At 44.6% G+C, this 23,692-nt stretch overlaps 1 protein-coding gene across 2 annotated transcripts in view; it reads left to right on the top strand.

Moving 5' to 3' along the window:
- The window catches only part of VPS35L (VPS35 endosomal protein sorting factor like), a 141,149-nt gene that overhangs the window by 37,226 nt on the left and 80,231 nt on the right, over window positions 1–23,692 (top strand). For both annotated transcript variants that reach the window (XM_052654166.1, XM_052654175.1), the window contains exons 9-14: window positions 5,912–5,971; window positions 11,296–11,392; window positions 12,104–12,151; window positions 13,330–13,423; window positions 17,483–17,560; window positions 18,030–18,152. In XM_052654166.1, coding sequence (XP_052510126.1) covers window positions 5,912–5,971; window positions 11,296–11,392; window positions 12,104–12,151; window positions 13,330–13,423; window positions 17,483–17,560; window positions 18,030–18,152 — 500 coding nt within the window. The remainder of the gene's footprint in view (window positions 1–5,911; window positions 5,972–11,295; window positions 11,393–12,103; window positions 12,152–13,329; window positions 13,424–17,482; window positions 17,561–18,029; window positions 18,153–23,692) is intronic.

Raw genomic sequence — 23,692 nt, 5'->3', positions numbered from 1 at the left:
GCCAGCCAGCCCATGGCATCTGGAACCCACTTTGTTCAGAACTCAGCCCGGCATCTCTTCCCAGCCCTTCCCCACCCACGCTGGGTTTCTGTCCTAGGGAACGGCAGCACCATGCACCCTGTTGCCCACTCTGGAAATCTGAGCATCTTCTCGCCATGCCCCACGCACAGTCCATCACCAAGTTCTTCTCTTCAGCCTCCTCAGTTTCTCCCCGGTACTCTATTTCCTGTCTTCTCTGTTGAAACCTCAGTCTAAGCCGCCAGCCTCTGCCCCGTGGATGATGGCTGCAGCTCCTGTGAGGTCTTCCTGCCTCACTGTGGCTGCCCCTTGTCACGTGCTCAACCCCTCAAGCCAAATGGTCTTTGGGAGCCCAGCAGAGAGATCGAGATGGAAGAGATTAACCAGGAGTCCCTTGGAGAAACAGGAGGTGTCCATGCTGCTTCTGATGGTCAGTGGCCAAGACATCATGCCATTAGCAGTTTGCCCAGACCATGCAGCCTGTGGGCTGTAGGTGACGTTCAGCAGTGAAGTGCCCTGCAAGAACTAGGAGATAGTCTCCTTCTGAGAACTGAATGCGGAGAAGGTTGGCACATAATGTTAGCTGTCTTGCCAGTGGGCTCCCAACCTGGCAAGTCTAGCCTGTAACCCATTGAAAGGTCAAATGTGTTAGGAAACAAAATGTCATTCAGAGAGACCATATATTTCTGTGTAGGAGACCGGGGACCTGAGTGTATTAACTGGAACAAGTGATAGAGAAACTAACTCATACTAGACTTGGAGAAGGGAGGGTATTTATCGGCTTATGTTGAAATGTCCAGGGGTCATTTCTGGCTTTAGGTACAGCTAGATTCAAGAATCCAACCAATATCTTCAGAATTGTGGCTTTTTCTAGTACTTTTTCTTGGGTTGACTTCATTCTCAAGCTCCACAAGGTGTCCCCAGCTTCTATCAGCTTTGCTGCTAGTAGTCCCAGGAGAAGGAAGGAAATTCTAGCCACACTTTCCAGCAGAAGTCTTGGAATTCATCTCATTGATCTGGCTTGGATCACTCGTCAGTCCCTGAGCCAGTTATGGGCTCTGGAGGAGGGAATGTGCAGATAATCCAGAGTTCAGATACCCCAAAGAAGAAAGGTTGATGCTCTTTCCAGGAGAAAAGGGAATGGGAGCTAACTGAGCCAGGAAGAGACATCTAGGATCTTTGGGTTCAGATGATCCGGGGAGGTGGTGTTGGGCGCTCTGCTGGGCACTGACAGTGTCAGCAAATAGGAAACAAAAATCCAGGCCTTGGTGGGCTGTGCCACAAAGAGGAGATTTACAGAATACATAAGTAAACCTGATTGTATATTAGATGAGGACTGGTGCTATGGAGGGAAAAAACTCCAAATCAGAGCAGTGGGTGGAGGTGGGCTGCACTTTTAAATAGGGTGGTTGGAGGAGGCCTCGCTGAGAAGTTGATGTGTGAGCAAGTCCTTGAAGTACGTGAGAGATGAATCACATGCTGGCAACGTGGGGCCAGTTAGGACCAAGGAATAGCCAGTGCAAAGGCCCTGGGGTAGGAGCAGTCCTGGCAGCTTTGGAGAACTGAGGCCAGGGTGCTGCTGCAGGCGATGTGGAGTGGTGGTGAGGGGATGGGGACAAGGTCAGAACCTGGGGGGCCATGTAGGCTGTTGAAACAACTTGGGCTTTGACCTGGAGGACATGAGGAGCCACTGAGGTGTTAACGTAGAGTAAGTGCAAGTTCTGATTTAGTTTCTAATGTGCTTCCTCTGACTGCTGTGTTGAGACTAGATTGTAGGGCAAGGGCGGGGCAAGGGGCCCAGTTGTGAGTCCAATGCAACATTTCAGGTAAAAAATGAGGGTGGCAGGGACCTGGGGAGGCAGTGGGGATGGAAGTGGGGGGTAGTGATCCAGAACAGACAGGCGCTTTAGGCTCTCAGAATAGACATCAGTTACACACCCCTTGGGCCTCAGCTTGTCCTCATGCCCAGCTTGCCTTCAGGGAGCGAGGGTGTCAGTCAGCCAGAGAGGCTGGTAGCTGTGTCTGTTTCTCCTGATGGTTCTGTTCTCATGGCGAATTGACACATTGACCTTCTGGTTTCCCTCGCCAGCCTCCTGCAAGTCTCTTTTGCCTGAGTCAGCATCCCTGGGCGAGACTAGTTCCAAGAGGCTGATGAGCCCGCAAACCTGGCCAGATCCAGACATTAACCCTGTGAGAATTTGGGGCAGTCATTCTGTCAGCCTCTGTGGTGGCAGCCCAACCCCATACCTCAGCCAGCAGGACTGAGGTATGGTGTAGATGCCTGCTGTCCTTGCTGTATTCTAGGAATTAGCTGGGCTGGGGGTTGAGAATAATGGTGAGAAATCCTCAGCAAATAAGGGTTTTCTTTGGGCCTGACTGTTTTAGGTTCTTTAGTGATATTCAGTCACGCCGTCTTTGTAACAGCTCTATGAGGTAGGGTCTGTGATTATCCCAGAGAAGGCAATGGCACCCCACTCCAGTACTCTTGCCTGGAAAATCCCATGGACGGAAGAGCCTGGTAGGCTGCAGTCCACGGGGTCATGAAGAGTCGGACGCGACTGAGCGACTTAGCAGCAGCAGCTGTAATTATCCTCACTTCACAGATGAGGAGGTTGAGGCACAAGGATGTAAAGCAGCTCATCCACTTCCCCAGGGTAGTGAGTGGCAGAGCTGGGGCTCAAATTGAGTTCTCTCTGAGCAGTCAGAGCACCTGCTTGATTGCTCTTCAGTTCAGTTCAGTCGCTCAGTCGTGTCCAGCTCTTTGCGACCCCATGAACCGCAGCACGCCAGGCCTCCCTGTCCATCCCCAACTCCCGGAGTCCACCGAAACGCTTATCCATCACTTGGCGTATGGGGGAAATTCTCTCTATGAAAACTACAAGTGCGTGTAGCCTTGACCCAGCAACTCACCTCTGGGAATTCATCCCCGCAACCCGAGTGACCGTCCAGAGGGGACCAGTTAAACAGAAGATGACACATCTGTGCACTGCAGCGCTAGGAGCCCCTGAGGAGTGAAGCCGTGCTGTGTCCCGGTGTGGAAGGTACCCAGGTTATGTCGTTGGGTGAAAAACTCAAGATGCAGAACAGCCATGAGAGTATGTTCCATTTTGTGTAAGAAAGGAGGGAAAGTTAGAACAGTTGCTTCTCGTCACTTGTGTTTTCCTAAAGAAGCATTAGGAGGATACTCAAGAAACTAGTAAAAGTGCCTTTCCGCCCCTCCCCCACCCCGGCCCCCCTCCAAACGAGGGTGGTCCAGGCAGTGAGCATCATTCGGTACCTCCTGTAGCCTTTTTGAATTTGGAACGGTGGGCATGTTTCACCTATTCAAAGGATTCCCAGAGGCACCCTTGTCTGGATCTGTTGTGAATAGCTTTCCTCAGGCCTGCGAGGCAGCCTGCATGTTTAGGGGCTGCGTGTTAACACTTTGGGGCTAGAGAGCCGCTCTCACCTTTTACAAAGGGGGCGGGCCTCGCTTGCTTGAGTGGCAGCTCGGAGTGCAGAGGTCCATTGTGCATGTGTCCCTGTTACCCTCGGCTCCACAGGAACACGTGCTACTGTTGGGGGGCAGGTGGTTTGTGGTGGTGGACGAGGCGTGGGAGCGTGGGAGCATCCAGCTGGGTGGGGATGCGGGACACCGCCCTGGGTGTCTGCAGTGCGCAGGCATGGCGGTGCTTTTGCTGGGACTTCCCTGGAGGCAGAGGGCGCAGAGCTGGAAGCTGGGCTCTGGCATCTCTCTGCCTGCATTCCTTGCCTATCCTCCAGGGTGGTGTGAACCTGAGCCTTGGTCTCTTCACTTGTGGAATGGGAAGTAGAATTTCCCATTGTGAAGTTCCCACACCTTCACTTGTGGAATGTAGACCTTGCCTCTGGGAACTTCTGGGGAGAATTTTAATTGGGAGAATGTGCAGGAAGCACATGATGTCTGTCCCCCTCTGGGAACTGGCAGGGTCAATGTCAAAGTAAGGTGCTCAGAAAATGTTAACTGTTGTCACTGATCTCTTGTATTTCAGTGTCCTTGGTTTATAAAAAAGTGAATCAAGAAAGGAAAGGAATCTAGGATCAGGTGTTATTTCTCAAAATAGTTGTCCACTAACTTAACAATGATGTTGAAGCTGAAACTCCAATACTTTGGCCACCTGATGTGAAGAGTTGACTCGATTGAAAAGACCCTTGATGCTGGGAAAGATTGAGGGCAGGAGGAGAAGGGGATGACAGGATAAGATGGTTGGATGGCATTACCGACTCAATGGACATGAGTTTGGGTAAACTCTGGGAGTTGGTGATGGACAGGGAGGCCTGGTGTGCTGTGGTTCATGGGGTCACAAAGAGCTGGACACGACTGAGTGATTGAACTAAACTGAAGTTAAAGGAAAACAAATGTTCACCCAGCACTTTTGGCTGAAAATGGTTTAGTAGTTAAAGGCCCCTTAGAATATGAAGGTGAAATACAAAAATGTCTTAAAAAAAAAAAAAAAAAAGCCCGGTTTTGGAGAGATGGTAAGCTTTTTGTGGAGTAAAGGCATTGGGTTCTCTGAAGTCGGGTCCACACACCCGAGGAGGTGTGAGAAGTCACACGGCTGCCCAGCGTGGCCTGCTGTGCTGTGCGCATGCAGTCCCAGTGTTCGGAGTTCCGTGCTCATCTCAGGAGGCCTCTCTCGGCATCAGATGTGGCTGCCTTGGAGAGCCTGTGACTGCAGGTAACCAAATGCTTCCTGCCAGGAGGTCAAAGGCAGGTACCTTTGAGAACTGGGGCTTGATCCCTGAGGCTTCTTAGGAACTTCTAAATTGAATCCATGGTTTGGAGCTCTGGTTCTCATCTTCAGTTACATACCTGGAGAGCTTTAAGAACACTTCCAGTGGCCAAGCTGTGCCCCAGACCATTTACATTAGAACCTCTGAGGACAGATTCCACACGAGCATATTTTCAAGTGCCTCAGGGGCTTCCCTGGTGGTTTAGTGGTAAAGAATCCGCCTGCAGTGCAGAAGATTCGGGAGACTCAGTCCCTGGGTTGGGAAGATCCCCTGGAGGAGGAAATGGCAACCCACTCTAGTATTCTTATCTGAAGAATTCCATGGACAGAGGAGCCTGGTGGGCTACAGTCCATGAGGTTGCAAAGAGTTGGACTACTAAGTGGCTAACACTTTCACTTTCAGCCTAAAAGATGTGTTGGAGAGTCTTTTGTGGAGACCTTGAGGAGGTGGCTCACCTTGGGAACGGGTACTAGCGGCTGCAGTCCTGGAAGGTTCCCCTTGGCGTAAGCCCTCTTGGAGGTTGCCATTGACCCCACCATAGAGCCTGTAGGTCCCAGGCTCTGCTTGTTTCTTTTTGAAGTAAAACTGACCTGCGTTAGTTCCTGTTATATAACACAGTGATTTCAAAATGATCTCCACAATAAGTCATTAGTATTTATCATGATATTAAGATAACACGTAGTTATTGACTATATTTCCCATAACTACATTTCATATGCATGAGTCATTTATCTCCCTCATTGTTTCTCTCCTTCCCCTCCTCCCTGGCAACCACCTGTTTGTTCTTTGTATCTGTTACTCTCTGTTATTTTTTGTTTGTTTGTTTGCTTTTAGATTTCACATATAAATGAAATCATATAAGTGAAAGACAGTATTTGTCTTTCTCTGTCTGACTTACTTTGCCTGGCATAAGTGAAGGATCACTTTTCTGCCTCTTCACAGAAAGTATAAAGTTCCCTGTTTAAATTAAAATCTAAAAGAATCATGGCTTAAACATTTGGTCCACTAGGTGGCAGCATACTCTCACAAGTTGAAGCTCATCCTGGCCATGTCACCATCTCTGTCCCTAATTAAGAAATGTTAATTTAGTGTTTGCACCTGAAGGGCATGATGCTGACACCATATGTCCTTTTCTCCCCAGGGAAGCTGGTGTACGAGCGCATCTTTTCCATGTGTGTGGATAACCGCAGTGTCTTACCAGGTAATGTCATAGCTGTTCCAACGGGTTTCATTCTGCCCTCAAGTCAGAGTTAGAAGGTTTATATCAAGTCAGGATTTATTGAGACCTGAAATTTTTTTTGTGTTAAAAGTTAAAGAAACACTGTTACAGTTTTTTGATCATCTCAGTCAGCTAGGGATTTGAGCAAGTAATTTGAATCTGCAAGAATGAAAAGGTCCTATGATTAGATTCAACTGAACTTTTATACCAGCTTACATTTCTCTGCTGCTTGACATTTTAATATTTTTCCTATATATCTTTCCTAAGAAGCAAATTGCTTTATAGAGCTAATTTTATATTAAAGAACAATGTCAAATAAATCAAAAATAACAGATACTTTGCATCTACAGTATATGCCCAAGTGATATTTGCATTAAATTTATTGCGGCTCAATTTTGAACTCTCAGGAGGTTATACTGGGACAATGAGATCACAAATTCATTTTGTCACATAAATGAAAGATGATGATGAGGCTAGCACGGAACTCGCAGCAACAGCATCCATTCTGTCTTACTCCTCCTTCTGAGTTCTTAGCACTGCCAGGAGGAAGCATGCTTATCTGTTCAAGTTAGAACAGCAGACTGTCTTCACTTTCATCCCACCTCCTCCTGCTCCTGCTTCCCTGGAGGATGAAGCGATGGCATCAGACAGACCTGTAATTTGACTTTTCTTTTTGTCTGTTAATCTGTCTTGTCTTGTCTTTCTGGTTTTCTTTTTCTTTTTTGTCTTTCTCTCTCTGTGTCTCTTTCTCTTTTGCTGTTTCGTTCATTGTCTCTTTTTTTTCTCTCTTCTCTTTCTGTTTCCTTCTTTTCCTTCCTTCCATCATCTACGTTGTTAAAACTAGTTAATATGCACATTTCTCAGAAAGCAAGACAGAACTCTACAGACCTTTAGGGCTCGAAAAGCTCTTTGGAATCACCTCGTCTCATTTTAGGGGGGCCCCACCCAGTGGGAAAGAGCTAGGAACTTGGCACAGTCCTGCCACCAGCAAGTGAGAGCCTGGCTCTGAGTGCTGGACCTGCAGCATCCATTATGCTGCACAGTTGGTCCCATGAGGCTCTTGTGTACTAGAGATTGACCAGTCCAAACTGAGATATGCTGTGAGTATTAAAAAAAAAAAATGTTGGATTTCAGAGGCTTAATGCAAATAAGCGACCATGAAGTATCTCCCTGATTTTTAAGTTTACATGTTTACATATTGAAATGATATTTAGATGAACTACATTAAATGAAGTATATTTTAAAATTACACGTTTTTGTTTTAGCTCTTTGAATGGGGCTCATGTGGTATTTTCATTGGATAGCACTGCACTCCACCCTCCCCTCCACCACATTCCCACCTGCAATGGTTTTTAACAGCTCCTCACACATTCTAGGCTTCTCAGGACTGGGAGGCAGGGGCCAGCTTGATGGAAAGGCCTTCTCTGTCAGCTTAAGGATTTGGCAAATTTGGTGCATTTATTTTACACTTGCCAGTGTTTCTTCCATGTGCTATATCAGCAGCAGTAAACTCTCAGCCTGCAGGCAGAATTAAACCCAGTTAGGTGTTTTCTTTGGCTACAAGAGTATTTTTTAAAATGCTGTTTGGTATAGTTTCTACTTCTTCCTGTTGTTGTATACCTGATTAGAAATGTTTATATTACCTGCCTGGCCCCTAGGGGCATTTATGTTCATACCTACTGCAATAATTTTCTTTCCTGTCAGTTTTCACTAACTATACCAACAACATTTTAGGGCTAGTTAAGGAAAAACTGGGCTTCCCTGGTGGCTCTAGTGGTAAAAAACCTGCCTGCCAGTACAGGGGATATAAGATGCAGGTTCAGTCCCTGGGTTGGGAAGATCCTCTGGAGGAGGGCGTGGCAACCCACTCCAGTATTCTTGCCTGGAAAATCTCATGGACAGAGGGCCTGGTGGGTCCATAGGGTCCCAAAGAGTCCAACATAACTAAAGCAACTTAGTATGAATGCACGCAAGGAAAAATTACTAATAGCTTTCTCCCTACTTGAACTCTAGAACTATGAAAGTTCAAAAAAAAAGGCTATTTTCATATTCACTTTTAGTTCTTATCTAAATGTGCTAATTAATTAGCATGTTTATTACTAAATTCTTGCCTCCCCAAATACTTGTTGTTTTTTAACCTTGAACTGGGCTTTTGTTTTCTTGAAAATAATTTCATTTCTCCCCTTTCAGTTAAAATCTTTATCTGCATGTATGTTCTGTTTCCTAGAACCTGAAAAGGAGAGGGGCAAACTTTTCTCAAAAATGTCTTTAATCTTGGGGATGACTCTTAACAATAATTATAAAGAAAACTTTTGAAATCTACTATGCAGAATTCTGCCTAAAGAAATCATGTGTAGAGAGAAGTCTGGTGGCATGTGTACTGATTCTTTCCATTTGAATCAAATTCAGACCGTGATCTTAGTATTTGAGCCCTTTACCTTCAGGAGCTTTAACTGAAGCATAGCTCTTACCAGTTCGGAAAGATACTGATGTCCTTTGGATTCACAGAAAGTACATGCTGCTAGATATGGTAATTTTCCCCCAACATTTCTTCATCCAGCATATGAGTGAAGAGAGCCTGTACTCTTAAGTGGTAAAACAATTTCATTTCCATCTTGGGATGAGTAACTTGGGTTTCTTGTGTTGTGGTTCTCCTCATTAGCCGTGAGCATTCCTGTCTTTGGTTTTCCCTGTGGCTGATACAGCCACCTCTGGATAAGCGGTGTCCTTAGCTGACCTGGCCTTTCAGGTCATCATATTAAGATGACGTGGCACCCCTATGAACCCTGTTACATAAAAAGACGTCTCACTTCCAGGGTTGAGACTTGATAAATGGAAGAGAACCAGACTCACTAGTCTACTCTCTTCTCTTAAAATATCCACAGAAGTTCAGGGTTGAAAAAAGGAGCCCATAAAGGAAAAATAGGTGGGAACTGGAAGAAAATGTCTCAGCTCTTCTTTACATTGAAGCCTCTTCTTAATTAATTTCCAGATTCTAAATCCATTCTCCATGTAGCAGCCCAGGTGCTGAAGTGTAATTGATGTCATGTCATTCCTTTGCCCAGAGCTCTTCAGGGAGCTTCCGTCACACTTAGAACTCCCAGACTCCTCGCCAAGGCTGCAGTCCCTCATGACCTGGCCACTTCTCCCCTTCCTCTCGCATCTCTTCGGGTCACTTTCTTGTTCTTTGACCAGACCCACTGGAATGTAAGCTTCATGAGGTCAGGGTCTCTCTTGTGTGCTGTGCTCTCTTATCTCCCTGGCCTAGAATACCACTTCTAGTTGGTTCCTGAGACGTCCGTCGTGAGCAGATGAAGTAATGAAATGTACTATTGAGCTTGCTATAACATTGTTTTCTTCCCATTTTATTTACTTTTTTCTGTAAGACTTTAAAGTCCTGCATAACATAATCCTTTTCCTAGATGATCTCTTGAACTGGAAGGAAAATCTAAAGCCTTGGTATTGCATATGTGGATTATTGCATAGCTGGCTGTTGGTGTGTACACGCAGGACATCTTGCCTTGGTGTGATGTCCCACTCTCCCTGGCAGCCCGATACCGTGTCATCTCACCCTTTGCTGCACCTCCGTTCCCTTAACTGGAAAGCAAAAGTTTTTAGTAGATGACCTCAGAGACTTATTTTTGCTTTTGGGTCTCAAGTCACATGATTTAGTCACATTAAGGGAAATTAACCTCACCCCTCCTCTGTTTTCCAAAAGGCAAGACTGACAAATGAATTTAAGAATAGCCCTTATCTTTTCCTATCTAGATCTCTTGGAACTTGAAAAAAAGTTACTTTTAAGTACCTGGATTCAGGCCAGGAGAGGAAAAATGGTAATTTCCCTTCTCTTAGAAAATGGCAAGTGAAAAAAATTCTCCAATGAATGAAGCATGCCAGAACATCCAAAAATAGATAAATACTTGAGATTGCAGTTCTGAAATATCTGCAGTTGTGATTACTGACTGTTCTCTGCTAGTGAAGTACCTAGAATTTTATTTTTTGCTGATTCCATAGATATTTTGATCACTTTAATGGTGTACCACCAAGTAGCAGAAAGTAGAACCAGGGAAGAAAAATGACTCACTGAGCAACATAATGAGGGTGACAGGCTAACATTAGTTTCTTACATTCTATAGTAATCAGTTTCTCCTGTCTTGGTTGAATCCTAGAAGTGTAAAGCACGCCGAGGGGTTGGATCGGGTTCCAGTTTGTGCAGAAATCATTTAAATGTGAGAGTTCAACGGTAGCCTTCTTGGTGTTGAATAGTTTTTTGTCTGTTTGTTTTCATTTTTCCGTACTCTTTTCCATTTCTTACTAAGATGTATGTCCTTGATTGGGCTTGGTCATCAGTTCCAGAAAACTCAAAATCACAGTAAAGAGAATCACAGCTGGCAGCCAGCCTGTGGTGCCAGCCGTCTTGACTTCTGTCTTGCTCTTGTGGTTCAAGATGGTTATGGAGGTTCCGGCCTTTGTATCTGCATTCTTGCTAGCAGGAAGGAAGAAGAAATGAAGATCAAGCCCCTTCCCTTGGAGCTAATTCCTTGCACTTCTGTATATATCCTGGGACCTGAACTTGGTCACATGGTCACACTGAGCTGCAAGGATGGCCGTATGCCCAGCAGAAAATGAGAGTCCGATTATTAAAGAAGAAGAGAGCAGATAGTAGGGGAAAGTAGCATTTTTGTCAAAAGGTGACGCAAGTCTTCAAGTGGTATGGCAGCCTAACTCTGATTTCTCACCTCAGGGTCTTGACTTAGCATACATGTCAGGTCCATGTGATGTTTAAAGCACAAACTTCCATCGCATTTCATGTTACAGTTGCAGGTTCCTCGAGCATCTGGAATTCTCAGCAGTATCACTGTAACACCAAGAGCCTCTGGATTAAATTAAAGGCAGTGGCTAAGGATATAGGCTGTGGAGCCAGACTGCCTGAGTTGAATTCTAGCTCTTACGTCTGCTTGTTCTGTGCCCTGGGGAAGTCCCTCAACTTCGCAGTGCCTCACTCTCTGTGTCTGTGAAAGAGGACCTTAAGAGTACATGACTTGGAGGGCTCTTGTGGGGACTGAGCGGGCTGATGTCTGTAAAGTGCTCTGAATGGCGCCTGCCCCTTAGAAAGCCTCTGTGTGTCAGCTATCATCGTCACTGGTTGTTTCCTAGTAATAATGATATTTGAAAGGAAAGCCATGGAAGGACTGGGCGCCCCACCCTTCTGCTGCACTGTAACTGTTTTCTGTCCCAGGACTCAGAGCAGCTGTAATAGATCCCAAGAATTAGGAAGGCTGATGGGTATTATTTTTGTTTTACAGATCACTTCTCTCCAGAGAATGTAAATGACACAGCCAAAGAAACATGCTTAAATTGGTTTTTCAAGATTGCTTCCATCAGGGAACTCATTCCAAGATTGTATCCTTTTTTTCTGTCTGATGATTTTAAAGATAGGCTGCAAGAGTTACACTGTTAATAGAGGTTATGTGATAGGCTGCCCTGAGATTCCTGTTGAAAATGGGGTCCTATTAGGGTCGCTTGCCTGGAAGCACAGTGCTAGCCACACTGTCCAAGAAGCCCTTGGACTCTGGCTCTCTCCAGTTCTCTGGAGAGAGGGACTTTGACTATGGTGCTGTGTACCAGGCTTTTGTTTCCCTGAAGAACATTCCCACATTAATTTTCTCAATTAAAATGCTTCGAGGTTTTTTAGTTTATGTTTTCTCTGGTCTTAAGACCTTGAAAGGAGCAGGGTCCAGCTTCTCTGCACCAACACCAGTGTTGAAGAACAGACAGTCTGACTTATACACAAAAGGAATATTAGTTCTCTTAAGTTTCATCCTTTCCTCATAAAGCCTCAGTTGGAAGTGCTCAAAACCCAGTTTAAATTTCAGCACGTAATCATAAATCAGCGTATAATGTTTTCCAAATTTTAATTTAAGTAAGAAAAAAACCTTGAAAACCAAATGTAGAAGCCACAAGCCACTCACTGATTTAATTCTTTGGATTGTTGAGAGCTGTCGTGGCCCCTCTCCTGAAGACACACCTTGTTCTTTTCGTGAACAGTTAGGCTTTTCCCCATAGGGAACAGGCAGTCTGGAAAATGTCTTCCTTAACGGAATGTTTTTGTAGCTATGTGGAAGCTTCCATCCTGAAGTGTAACAAGTTCCTCTCCAAAACGTAAGGCTCTTCTTAAATGTCCAGAGCCATACATTTCCAAAAAATTTCTGTCTTGCACACGCCTTTGCGAATGGTGCTACAGTAGTAGCTATCATTCTTTGACTGCTTACTGTGTAGCAGTGTTAAGCACCTTCCATCCGTTTTCTCATTTAACCCAAATGAAAACTTAATGAAATAGAGATCACTTTTTAACCTCTGTTTTACCGAGAAGAAAACTCAAGCTGGGAGAGGTTGGTTGACTAGCTCATGGAAGATCAACTGGATTTGACATCCTAGCTCTGCTGTTACTGGCTGTGTGGTCCAGAGAAAGTTACTTAGCATCTCTGACCCCCGGTCTCCTGGGTGAACAAGCCCCGTGAAGGGGGTCTGTGACCGTTCATGGAGCTGCACACCACACTGGGAGTGGCCCCCATGGGCCCTCGTTCAGTGTCTTTGTGGCTGCTGTCCAAGATGATGAAGAGGTCAGAGATGTCAGAACGAAAAGCGCTTGCCCCTGAGCCCCCTGCTACTCTGGATGTTGTTTTGAGAGTAGTTTTGTGGAGCCAGGAGAAACCAGATCCGCTTTCTGAGTGGTGTTGGACACCATCTAGATAACTCCTCAGAGCCACGGGCTGACTTGTGCTCTGAGTTGGGTTTAACATGTGTACCAAGTGTGTTTGATTGAGATCTGGGGATGCCTGGGGGAGTTTTCGTTCACCAGTTGGGGGAGAATAAGGCTTGGGGCAGAGGGAAGTCCCATGTGGCTGGAGGAATAAGGAAGTCACAGTTCACTTTGAGGGGGATGCTGGGGTCAGGCGTTAAGAGTGGGTGGAGCACGGCAGTAAATCTATGCCAAAGGGATATAGATAACAGCCGAAATATCAAGAAGGGCGAGGTGTGACCTAGTGACCTGTCGATGGATGATAACTGGGGATGGGACAAAAATTGTTAAATTAGTAAAAGTGACCTCAGAAAGGAAAAAAGTGAAGATTAGACTCCAGCACTGAAAAGATGGTAAAGATGAAAGAAACCACTCAAAAAATGAATTATGGCAAGAGAGAAAGACTTGGTACATGGCCTTAGAAAACGTCAGCTTTGACCTTGGTTTGTTTCTGAAACCTGATTTTGCCCCCCTACCTTTACGAAGTCTAAATGTAGACTTTTGGGTGTAAATGCTGCTGTCTTTTCCTCTCTCGTAGGGGGATTTCAGAGTGTCTGCCGCGGCTGACGTGCATGGTCCGGGGCATCGGGGACCCACTGGTGTCAGTGTACGCCAGGGCCTACCTGTGCAGGGTGAGACCACCACGTCCTGCCTCCTCCACCGTTCATGCTTCTCCCTCCCCGCCACCTCGGGAGTCACTGGACGAAGGACTTCATTAGCTGCTAATTTTAGAGCACAGCTTGTCTGCAGAAAGCAGGGCTGTAGGATTTCTGTTTAAAATTAATTTCTAAGTAGACCCACTTACCCGTAACTCTAATTAGGGTCATCATCTCACAAATGAACTGGGTTTCAGAACTAATTGTCTTTCCCTTCTTGCTGGGAAGGAGGCTCCTGAGGCCTTTCGGCTGATAGGTTACTTCTCATTGACTCAAAATGTGCTTTCCCTTTGTCTTTTTGATTGTTTTTATCAGATTTGCAGTCTCTGTACTAAAGAGCTGGCTCAGAGCGCTAGTTGGTGAGGGCTGTCTGGCAGGGAGAGGCTCTCCTGGTGAGGCAGGCATCAGGGTCTGTGTTGCCTGGCCTTGGAGGGCTGCTCTGCTGGGTTCAGATTGTAGGTCACTCAGCCTTTCTCTCCTCAAAGCACCTTGAAGCTCCTGCTTAAAACTAGTAAGTTTCCATTTATGAAAAATGCACCCTGTGGAGAGTTTACAGTCATTTTTCTTCAACTCACATGGGGCCATTGCCTCTTGTCAGCTTTCATGGGAGTCCCCCTTACTGGCTCCTTCAGCATCGTTTACCTTCAGAGGGGTTATTTTCCCTATTCTGTAGGGTCTTGGTGAACCCCAGGCTTCTTGAAGACAAAGCAACTGTTAGAGACCTATTCCTCTTTGCGACCCCATGGACTAAACAGTCCATGGAGTTCTCCAGGCCAGAATACTGGAGTGGGTAGCCATTCCCTTCTCCAGGGGATCTTCCCAACCCAGGGATCCAACCTAGGTCTCCCGCATTGCAGGTGAATTCTTTACCAGCTGAGCCACTAGGGAGGCCCAAGAATGCTGGAGTGGGTAGCCTATCCCTTCTCCAGGGGATCCTCCTGACCCAGGAATTGAACCAGGGTTTCCTGCATTGCTGGTGGGTTCTTTACCAGGTGAGCTACTAGTGATCATCAATACTATGAAATTAGAAGGTGAGGACTGCAGCCTTTGATCAGCTTCTTTTACCTGACATCTAGCATATGATAGCAGCCCTGTGGTCTGCAGTGTCTCAAAGAAATCAAAATCATTTCCCTCAGAGTGAGAAGCAGACATCCTTAGGAAGAATACTTTTTATAGGTCCATTCCCTAATAAAGGAGAAAAGAAAAACAAAAGAAAAAGCTTTCCAATTAAGGGCACCTGCTCCCTTGTAGTAACTGAGGCCAAAGTATTTATGCATTGCCATCTGCTTGAAACTGGCATAGATTTTTCATAGAAGGATATCAGATATATTTCCTCCAGCTTCCACTCTGTAGTATTATGAAGTTTGAATGCTCCTCCCTTGTCGAAGTTTGCTGAGGGCCTATTGTGTACAAAATTGGACTGGATCCTGTGGGGTGGGGTGGGGAGGATGTGAAGATAGCCTTGTTTGTGTATTTGTGCTCTGTTGCCTTTCCTCTTCTAGCATTCTTTGAACTTACCTTCACATCAGTAGTAAAGACCTAGAATCTTAGTGTGTCTAATGACACACAGTTATATAGAAATCAGAAAGTAAGGGGAAAATTCATTCCCTGCAAACCTGCTCAGTTTTAAAGTTTGAAGGAAGGTACACAAGCTAGTGAAAGATATTTGTTGCATATAAAGTGCCTCCCCTGGAGGCTCAAATGGTAAAGAATCAGCCTGCAATGCAGGAGAAACTGGGTTTGATGCCTGAGTTGAGAAGATTCCTGGGAGAAGGGCATGGCCACCCACTCTGGTACCCTTGCCTGGAGAATCCCATGGACAGAGGAGCCATGGCTACGGTCCATGGGGTCGCAAAAGAGGTGGACACGGCTGAGCTACTAACGCTTTTGTTCACTTTCACGTTCAGAGTACCTTTGCATGGCAGATGCAGCTCTAAAACTCAGTGGCAATGAGGAGAGATTACAGACACACCCCGGGAAAGCTGGGTGAGATGTCCTGTATCTGAAATCAGTTGTGCCAGTTCAGGCAGAGCACCCTTTCCTCTGGTTAGGTAGTTACTGAAAATCTTTTGATATAAAAAGAATAAGAGACAGTGTACAATAGTAAGGACTCTTTCAATTCCAAGTGGCAAAACCTCAGTTCATAGTACTCTGAAAGAAAGGTGGGGGATTTGTTGGCGCTCGCATCTGAAGAGCCTGGGGTAGTCCCGGCATGGCAGACCCGGGGACCCTGAGCCGTGTTGGGAGCTGTCTCCTTCCTCATGGCTCAGCTCTGCTCTCCTCTGGGTGACTTCAGTCTGCAGCTTTTTCTGTCCATATAGTGGAAAGGCTTCTGTCCTCTCAACTTAGGAACCTCAGTGACAAGATTATCTTTTCCCCAGTGGTTCTAGCCAGTTTCTGGGCAGAATCTCATGGAACCACCTTGGGTCCTTAGTCCGTACATATGCTAGTCACCATGCCCGTGGGATGGGATATGCCTGCTGACTGAGCCTGGGTCACACGCCCACCCTGGCAACCCAGGGTTGGCTGGGTCCAGCTGCCGCAAACCTCTTTATCTGAGAGGTAAGTTTGAGTCCCCAAAGACAAATCCACTTTGCTGATTCCAGAAACAGAAAGAATGAGTGCCAGGGAGGCAGAAACAACAGATGGATACCGTGAGTAACTACCCTTGCTACTCTAGGTAGAGATTTTTTCGACCTGAGCAGATTTCCAAGCTGCTCATTTGGTTTTATGGAAAGAGATAAACAAAACACAAAGGCAGTGAGTAGGCAGGGCGTGGGGGGTGCTCAGAGCTGTTTATTAAAGGAAAGTATGATTAACTCCTCTTCTAAGTCACAACCCCTTCAATTCATCTCCACTGCTTGTCCACTGGGCCTTTCTTTGCTGTCGCCTAACAGGTAATTATTGCTTTTTCTACGAAATGATCAGTGGAAGGAAACAATAGAATCAGAACACAGTAAAAATGGATCTGACAGTTGTTCATATTTTTTTTAAATCCCTGTACTTGTCCTTGGAAGCATCTCCAACAGCTATAGAGAGCTGCCCCTGGAATTTACTGCCCCAGTGGATCTTGCATAATTTCCGTCAAAGGAATTCCTTACAGACATCTAAAAAACACCATTATTGTTAATCTTCATGACCTCTGGGTGGCTGTTGGGGGAAGTGAGTGGTAGAAATCTGTCTTCCCTGGAAGAAACCGGGTCCCAGAAAGCAACTCCTCTTACAAAGTTGTTTTTGTGCTAAAGCACCTGTGTGGAATTGAGGTGCATTTGAGGAACTCAGTTTAAGGAACCTTATGGTGCTTTGTTTTAAATCCATGTAGTCCCTGCCATTTTTGTGACCTTTACTCTTCCATCCGACTCTAGAGCCCTGGCCACCGTCTCTGTGATTAGCAAATTTTTTTCTAATAAATATTCTGAAAATATTACATATCTTTTTAAAACAATGAATGAAGGAGTCGATGGATTATAGTTTTGTTAGGTGTCATGCTTGTGTAATAAAAATTTTTCTTAAAATACATCAAAATTTATGTCTGCTTCCCTGACTGCCCAGCAAAGAATGAATCCGTATATTTTAACAATGCCCCAGTGAAGTCCCAGCTGACTCTCTTACATGCCAGAATCTTGTTGCTTCATTTAATAAGTACAGCCACATGTGTGTTTATCATTTTTTAGAGAGGAAAAGAATGTATACACTGTCTTGAGAGTACATTTCTCCTTAGTGCCGTATTGATTTGTTCCCTTGGTCATCTGTTCAGAAATACTTCCATTACCTTTGGGAAATTGCGAAGATGATTACTGCAAATGTTGCCCTTTTTTTCATTAAAAATAGCTCCTGTGGTTTTTCTTACAAAAGCGAGATATGCTTGTTGAATAAGAAAATAAATAAAAAGAACGAAAGTTAACTTTCTGGACCTCTCTGTGCTTATATCTACCTATATGTGTATTTTTAATTTACAAAAATGCATCACACTGTATATGTTATTTGCAACCTGGTTTTCCACTGTCAAGTTTATTTCATTTTGTTTGGCTACAGGTGGGCATGGAAGTGGCTCCACATCTCAAAGAAAGCCTAAATAAGAACTTTTTTGACTTTCTCCTCACATTCAAACAGGTAAGAGAACACTATCAGAAGAGCCAATTGATGTGATAGTTACATGATCACAGATTCATAAAACCCAGTTGGTTTTCCAAGTCTAGATTCCCTTAGAGCTCTTTAGATGTGTAATCCCTAGAAAATTACACTCCCGTCTGTTACAGACAATTAAAATGTGTTGCTTGTACTGAACAAGCACAGGGGATTAATATGCATGTGTTAATAAGAAACGTCTCCAGTTGATCAGACTTCCTTCTTAGCATCTGCTGGGTCCGTTTTTATCAGGTTGCTGCTTCTCACAGCACACATTCCCAGAACAGCTCAGCCTGGTGACATGGGAAACTGTGTGTTTTTCTAGTTTAAAAAAACCTGAGAAGCCAGGCAGTTTCTCTCGGGGCCATTCAGATGCTTGCAGATACGCTCACATGTTCTTTGTTTGTTCTGTGACTTCCCCTCCTTTTCTGAGTGTTTCTTTGGTCTCCTGTAGATTCACGGGGATACGGTCCAGAACCAGCTGGTGCTCCAGGGCGTGGAGCTTCCGTCCTACCTTCCCTTGTACTCACCTGCCATGGACTGGGTCTTCCAGTGTGTTTCCTACCATGCCCCCGAGGTAACTGCCCAGTGGCTTCAACGTGAAGTTCACTCCCCTCTTCTGTGTCGGAAGGACCCTAACACCTGAGTGCCCAGTAACGTCATCATCAGGGCCCTTTCACAGTGATTCACTGTTGTGTCTGGTTCTGTGCTCAGCCCTTGTCCTGCATTGTGTGTATCCTAAGTGGTGGTTTGGCCTGCTCTTCACATGTGAGCCCTGGGCTCAGGGCGCCTGAATCTGAATCTCAGCTCTGTTACTTGGCAGCTGTTGTTACTAAAGCAGAGCTCAAGTCACTTGTCCCTAACCGTGCGGCCTTTTTTCTTTATCGGTGAAATGGGAGCAGTAGTAATTCCTGTTTTCTGGTCTATTGCGTGGATCAAACAAGACGGTCCATGTGCAGTGCTTAGTGGAGGAGGGCCCCACACACGGTGCTTGCGTGCTTGTTGTGTCACTGGGATTGCAAATGTGGTTTTTATACCTGCACAAGAGAACCGGGAAAGAGTTAAGACAAAGTGTCACTGGAGGGCAGAGTTTGGATTGTTTTAACTTATTTTTCTTGCCCAATCAGTTTTTTTAACTTTTCAGCAAGTATAATGCCTTGCTTATATTTTAATTTTTGCAAATCCTAAAGTATGAGGAGAAAAATAGGGCCATCTTGTATTCACCTAAAAAATAGGTGAATTTTTTATCGAGTAAATTGATTTTAAATCAAATCAGTTTAATAGAAGATTCTTTTGAAAACTTGTGGCCATTCTCTCTGATCATAAGGGTAGTCTCAGCCACCATATGCTTGCCCAGGCTCCCAGGAAGAAAAACCATGAACTTGACTGATTGAGCTTAATGACTGAAACCTATGAGCAAAACTGATGCATTTGAAAATAAGAACACTTATTCTTTTTCTCCTCAAAGAACAGTGAAATTGGATTAAAAACAAAGTACGTGTCATAAGGCATTCTTCCTTTTATTTTAAGTGGCAGTAATCTCAGAGGATGGCAGAAGCTGGGAATAGAGCTTTCCTGGGGAGTAAAACTCTAGGAAATCATTATTGTACCAGAAGAAGTGATTTAAAAAATTAGGTCACCCGAATAATAACAAACTCTGATTCTTGGGGCATTTAAACAAGGAACTTGCAGTGTCTCATAAGAAAAAAAATCATTTTCAAAATGTGGAAGGATTAATGTCACTGTGGAGGGTGGTGCTGAAAAGGTGTGTGACAAAGTGATAGCTAAAAAGCTCTTTGACGGTGGCTGGGATGTGTCCCCTAGGGAGCTGGAGCTGTGTGTGTCTTTAAGGGGCCACACCTCCAGAATGTAGGCATTTGTCTGCAGCAGTTAGCAACACACAGGACAGGTAAGTGAGAGGGGGAAGGGAGAATCATTTAGATGAGAGAAAGGAGAAATGCCTCGAGCTGCAAATACCTGACATACGAAATTTCATATTGAAATCCCCAGTTCCCTCCCTCCCCAAATCAGGGAATGATCATTCAGTAAGGCTGTTTGTTGTTGTTTAAAGATAAGATTCCCCCCACCCCCACCATTTATACAATTAAAATTAAGTTAAACCTTTATGCCCCCAATTTTAGGAACACTTTGCAGAGAAAAGCAACTGTTTCATAAAACATGGTTTGGGCAGTGAAAACAAATTCCTTGGTAAGCTTACCATTTTCAGCAGCTGCTTGTCTGGGTCTGGTATGGAATCCTGTAATGCTGTGCTCAGCTGTGTGATGCAGGTTGTCACTGTTGAAGGAAAGAAGAGGAAGGTGGTAGAGGCTGGGGCAGGTAGTGAGGTAGAACTGAGTTCAAATTGTGACTGTGTTGGCTTGGGCTGCTTGACCTCTTGATGCCTCAGTTTTATCAGCTGTAAAATGGGGCTAATAAATGGAACCTTCCTCAAAGGGCTCTCATGAGATGACTGTAATAGTGCACGTCAGCACATGACCAAGATTGGTTGGACAGGCAGCAGGCAGATGGGGGTGGTCATCATCGTTATCTTTGTCTTAACAGGAGATGGGGCCTGGACTGATTTGAAGGGCAGGAGATGAGTCAGGGGGCAGTAAGGAGGGGTTGAGGGAAGAGACCTGTATAGACTGACAGGTAAGAGGCATAGTAAGGAGACATGCATTACTGGAGAAGAGTGAGAAACTAGGCCTCCTGGGAGTGGCCCAGGCTGCAGAGGTTGTTGATCATTGTGTTGCGGAGACCAGGCAGCTCTTGAAGATTTTTGATCAGGGAGATGATTTGAAAAAAGTGGTGCCTGAAGATCAGACTGGCAGAAGCATACCAGATGGATTAGAAGAGTACCAGTTGGCAGCCATGGAAAAAACAAGAGGCAGAATGGATAGGAGAGGATTTTCATAATCAGAAAACATTCTTTAATAAGTACATATTCATTGGAAAGGCTTTGGAAAAGATAGGTTAAAAGGAGAAAAAGAACCACCTAAAATTCTGTCCTGAGTAACTGGCCATCGTTAACATTCTGGTGCGTTTGCTTTCTAATACTTCTCCGCTTTCACTCTTGCTCTGTTATTACAATTGTGTTTTGCACATGAGAAATTTTTCCCGTATGCCTTTCTGATGCTTTCCCCTCACTTAACATTATAACAAATGCCCTTTGTTAGAGTTTTGTGACCTTTCAGGAAGAGAGTAGAAGGCTGTGTTGGTTGGCTGTGAAGAAATGGAGCATGGAGTTGGGTCAGAGATGCTGCTGAGCTCGGAGCCCTTAACACAACTGCCTCTTTCTGAGGCTCCCTCTGCGCTGCGCCCCACGGGCAGCCCTACTTTTGTAGCACTGTGCTGTGATGCACTGTGCAGATAGTTCATTTTTTCCAGCTCTGCGTTAAGCAAGTCTGTTGGTGCCAGTTTTCCAACAGCATTTGCTCACTTCATGTCTCTGTGTCATTGTGGTAATTCTCACAACATTTCAGACTTTTTCGTTTTATTTGTTATGCTGATCAATGATCAGTGATCTTTGATGTTACTATTGCAAAAAAAAAATTGCACCTCACTGAAGGTTCAGATGATGGTTATCATTTTTTAGCAATAAAGTGTTTTTTAATTATGGTGTATATATATATATATGTATATATATACACACTTATTTTTAGACATAATGTCATTGCACATTTAATAGTGTACAGAATAGTATAAAGCATTATTTTCATATGTACCAAGAAACCAAAAAACTTGTGTGACTTGCTTTATTGAGATATTTACTTCATTGCAATGGTCTGGACCAGAACCTGCAATATCTCTGAGGTCTGCCTGTGTTGGTTACTTCACTTGTGTCCGTGGCTCAGTTGTTCAGTCTTGTCTGACTCTTTGCGACCCCATGGACTGTAGCCCTCCATCCAATGGGGTTTTTCAGGCAAGAATACTGGAGTGGGTTGCCATTTCCTCCTCTAGGTGAACGTCCTAACCCAGGGATTGAACCTGAGTCCCGTGCATCTCTTGCACTGCAGATGGATTCTTTACTGTTGAGCCATTGAGGAAGCCCAGTTACTTTATTTGGCTGTGTTAATTCACTTTCAAAGCTTCCCCAAGCTAGGTGCTGCTGTTATTGCCATTTATAGATGAGGCACCTGAGGCTTAGAAACTTGTTACAGTCACACAGTTAGAAAGAAGCCGTGTAGCCATTTTCAGAGTTGACTCTGAAACCAGCAGATTTGTTTGCTTAACTACTTTGCTTTAGACTTTCATTCTAGTAACTGCTATACTATTAAAGTGAGACTTAAACAAATTGAACCATTGGACTGCTGTCCCAGTGCTCTTACTATTAATATAAGTGCAGTTCAGTTCAGTTGCTCAGTTGTGTCTGACTCTTTGTGACCCCATGGACTGCAGCATGCCAGGCTTCCCTGTCCTTCACCAACTCCCGGAGCTTGCTCAAACTCACGTCCATCGAGTTGGTGATGCCATTTAACCATCTCATCCTCTGTTGGCCCTTTCTCATCCTGCCTTTGATCTTTCCCAGCATCAGGGTCTTTTCCAATGAGTCAGTTCTTCACATCAGGTGGCCAAAGTATTGCAGTTTCAATGTCAGCATCAGTCCTTCCAGTGAATATTCAGGACTGATTTTGGTAGGATTGACTGGTTTGATCTCCTTGCAGTCCAAGGGACTCTCAAGAATCTTCTTCACCACCACAGTTCAAACATCAGTTCTTCAGCTCTCAGCTTTCTTTATAGTCCAACTCTCACATCCATACATGACTACTGGAAAAACCATATTTCGACTGAATGGACCTTTGTTGGCAAAGTAATGTCTCTGCTTTTTAATATACTGTCTAGGTTGGTCATAGCTTTTCTTCCAAGGAGCAAGTGTCTTTTAATTTCATGGTGGCAGTCACCATCTGCAGTGATTTTGGAGCCCAAGAAAATAAAGTCTGTCACTGTTTCCATTGTTTCTCCATCTGTTTGCCATGAAGTGATGGGACCAGATGCCAGGATCTTAGTTTTTTGAATGTTGAGTTATAAGCCAACTTTTTCACTTTCATCTTTCACTTTCATCAAGAGGCTGTTAAGTCCCTCTTCACTTTCTGCCATAAAGGTGGTGTCATCTGCATATCTGAAGTTATTGTTATTTCTCCCAGCAATCTTAATTCCAGCTTGTGCTTCATCCAGCCAGCATTTCACATGATGTACTCTGCATATAAGTTAAATAAACAGGGTAACAGTATACAGCCTTGACATACTCCTTTCCTGATTTGGAACCAGTCTGTTGTTCCCTGTCTGGTTCTTATTGTTTCTTCTTGATCTGCATACAGATTTCTCAGGAGGCAGGTCAGGTGGTCTGGTATTCCCATCTCTTTCAGAATTTTCCACTATTTGTTGTGATCTACACAGTCAAAGGCTTTGGTGTAGTCAGTAAAGCAGAAGTAGATGTTTTTCTGGAACTCTCTTGCTTTTTCTGTGATCCAGCAGATGTTAGCAATTTGATCTCTGGTTCCTCTGTGTTTTCTAAATCTGTCTTGAACATCTGGAAGTTCATGGTTCACATATTGCTGAAGCCTGGCTTGGAGAATTTTGAGCATTACTTTGCTAGCATGTGAGATGAGTGCAATTGTGTGGTAGTTTGAACATTCTTTGGCCTTGCACTTCTTTGGGATTGGAATGAAAACTGACCTTTTCCAGTCCTGTGCCCACTGCTGAGTTTTCCAGATTTGCTGGCATATTGAGTGCAGCACTTTCACAGTATCATCGTTTAGGATTTGAAATGGCTCAACTGGAATTCCATCACCTCCACTAACTTTGTTGGTATTGATGCTTCCTAAGGCCCACTTGACTTCACACTCCAGGGTGTCTGGCTCTAGGTGAGTAATCACATCATCGTGATTATCTGGGTCATGAAGATCTTTTTTTGTATAGTTCTTTTGTGTATTCTTGCCACCTCTTCATAATATCTTCTGCTTCTATTAGATCCATACCATTTCTGTCCTTTATCGAGCCCATCTTTGCATGAAATGTTCCCTTGGTATCTCTAATTTTCTTGAAGAGATCTCTAGTCTTTCCCATTCTGTTGTTTCCCTCTATTTCTTTGCAATGATCATTGAGGAAGTCTTTCTT

This window comes from Budorcas taxicolor, chromosome 2 (assembly GCF_023091745.1).
Source record: "Budorcas taxicolor isolate Tak-1 chromosome 2, Takin1.1, whole genome shotgun sequence".
NCBI lineage: Eukaryota > Metazoa > Chordata > Mammalia > Artiodactyla > Bovidae > Budorcas > Budorcas taxicolor.
The sequence above is the reverse complement of the archived record's forward strand: the minus strand, read 5'-3'. Positions and strand labels throughout refer to the sequence as shown.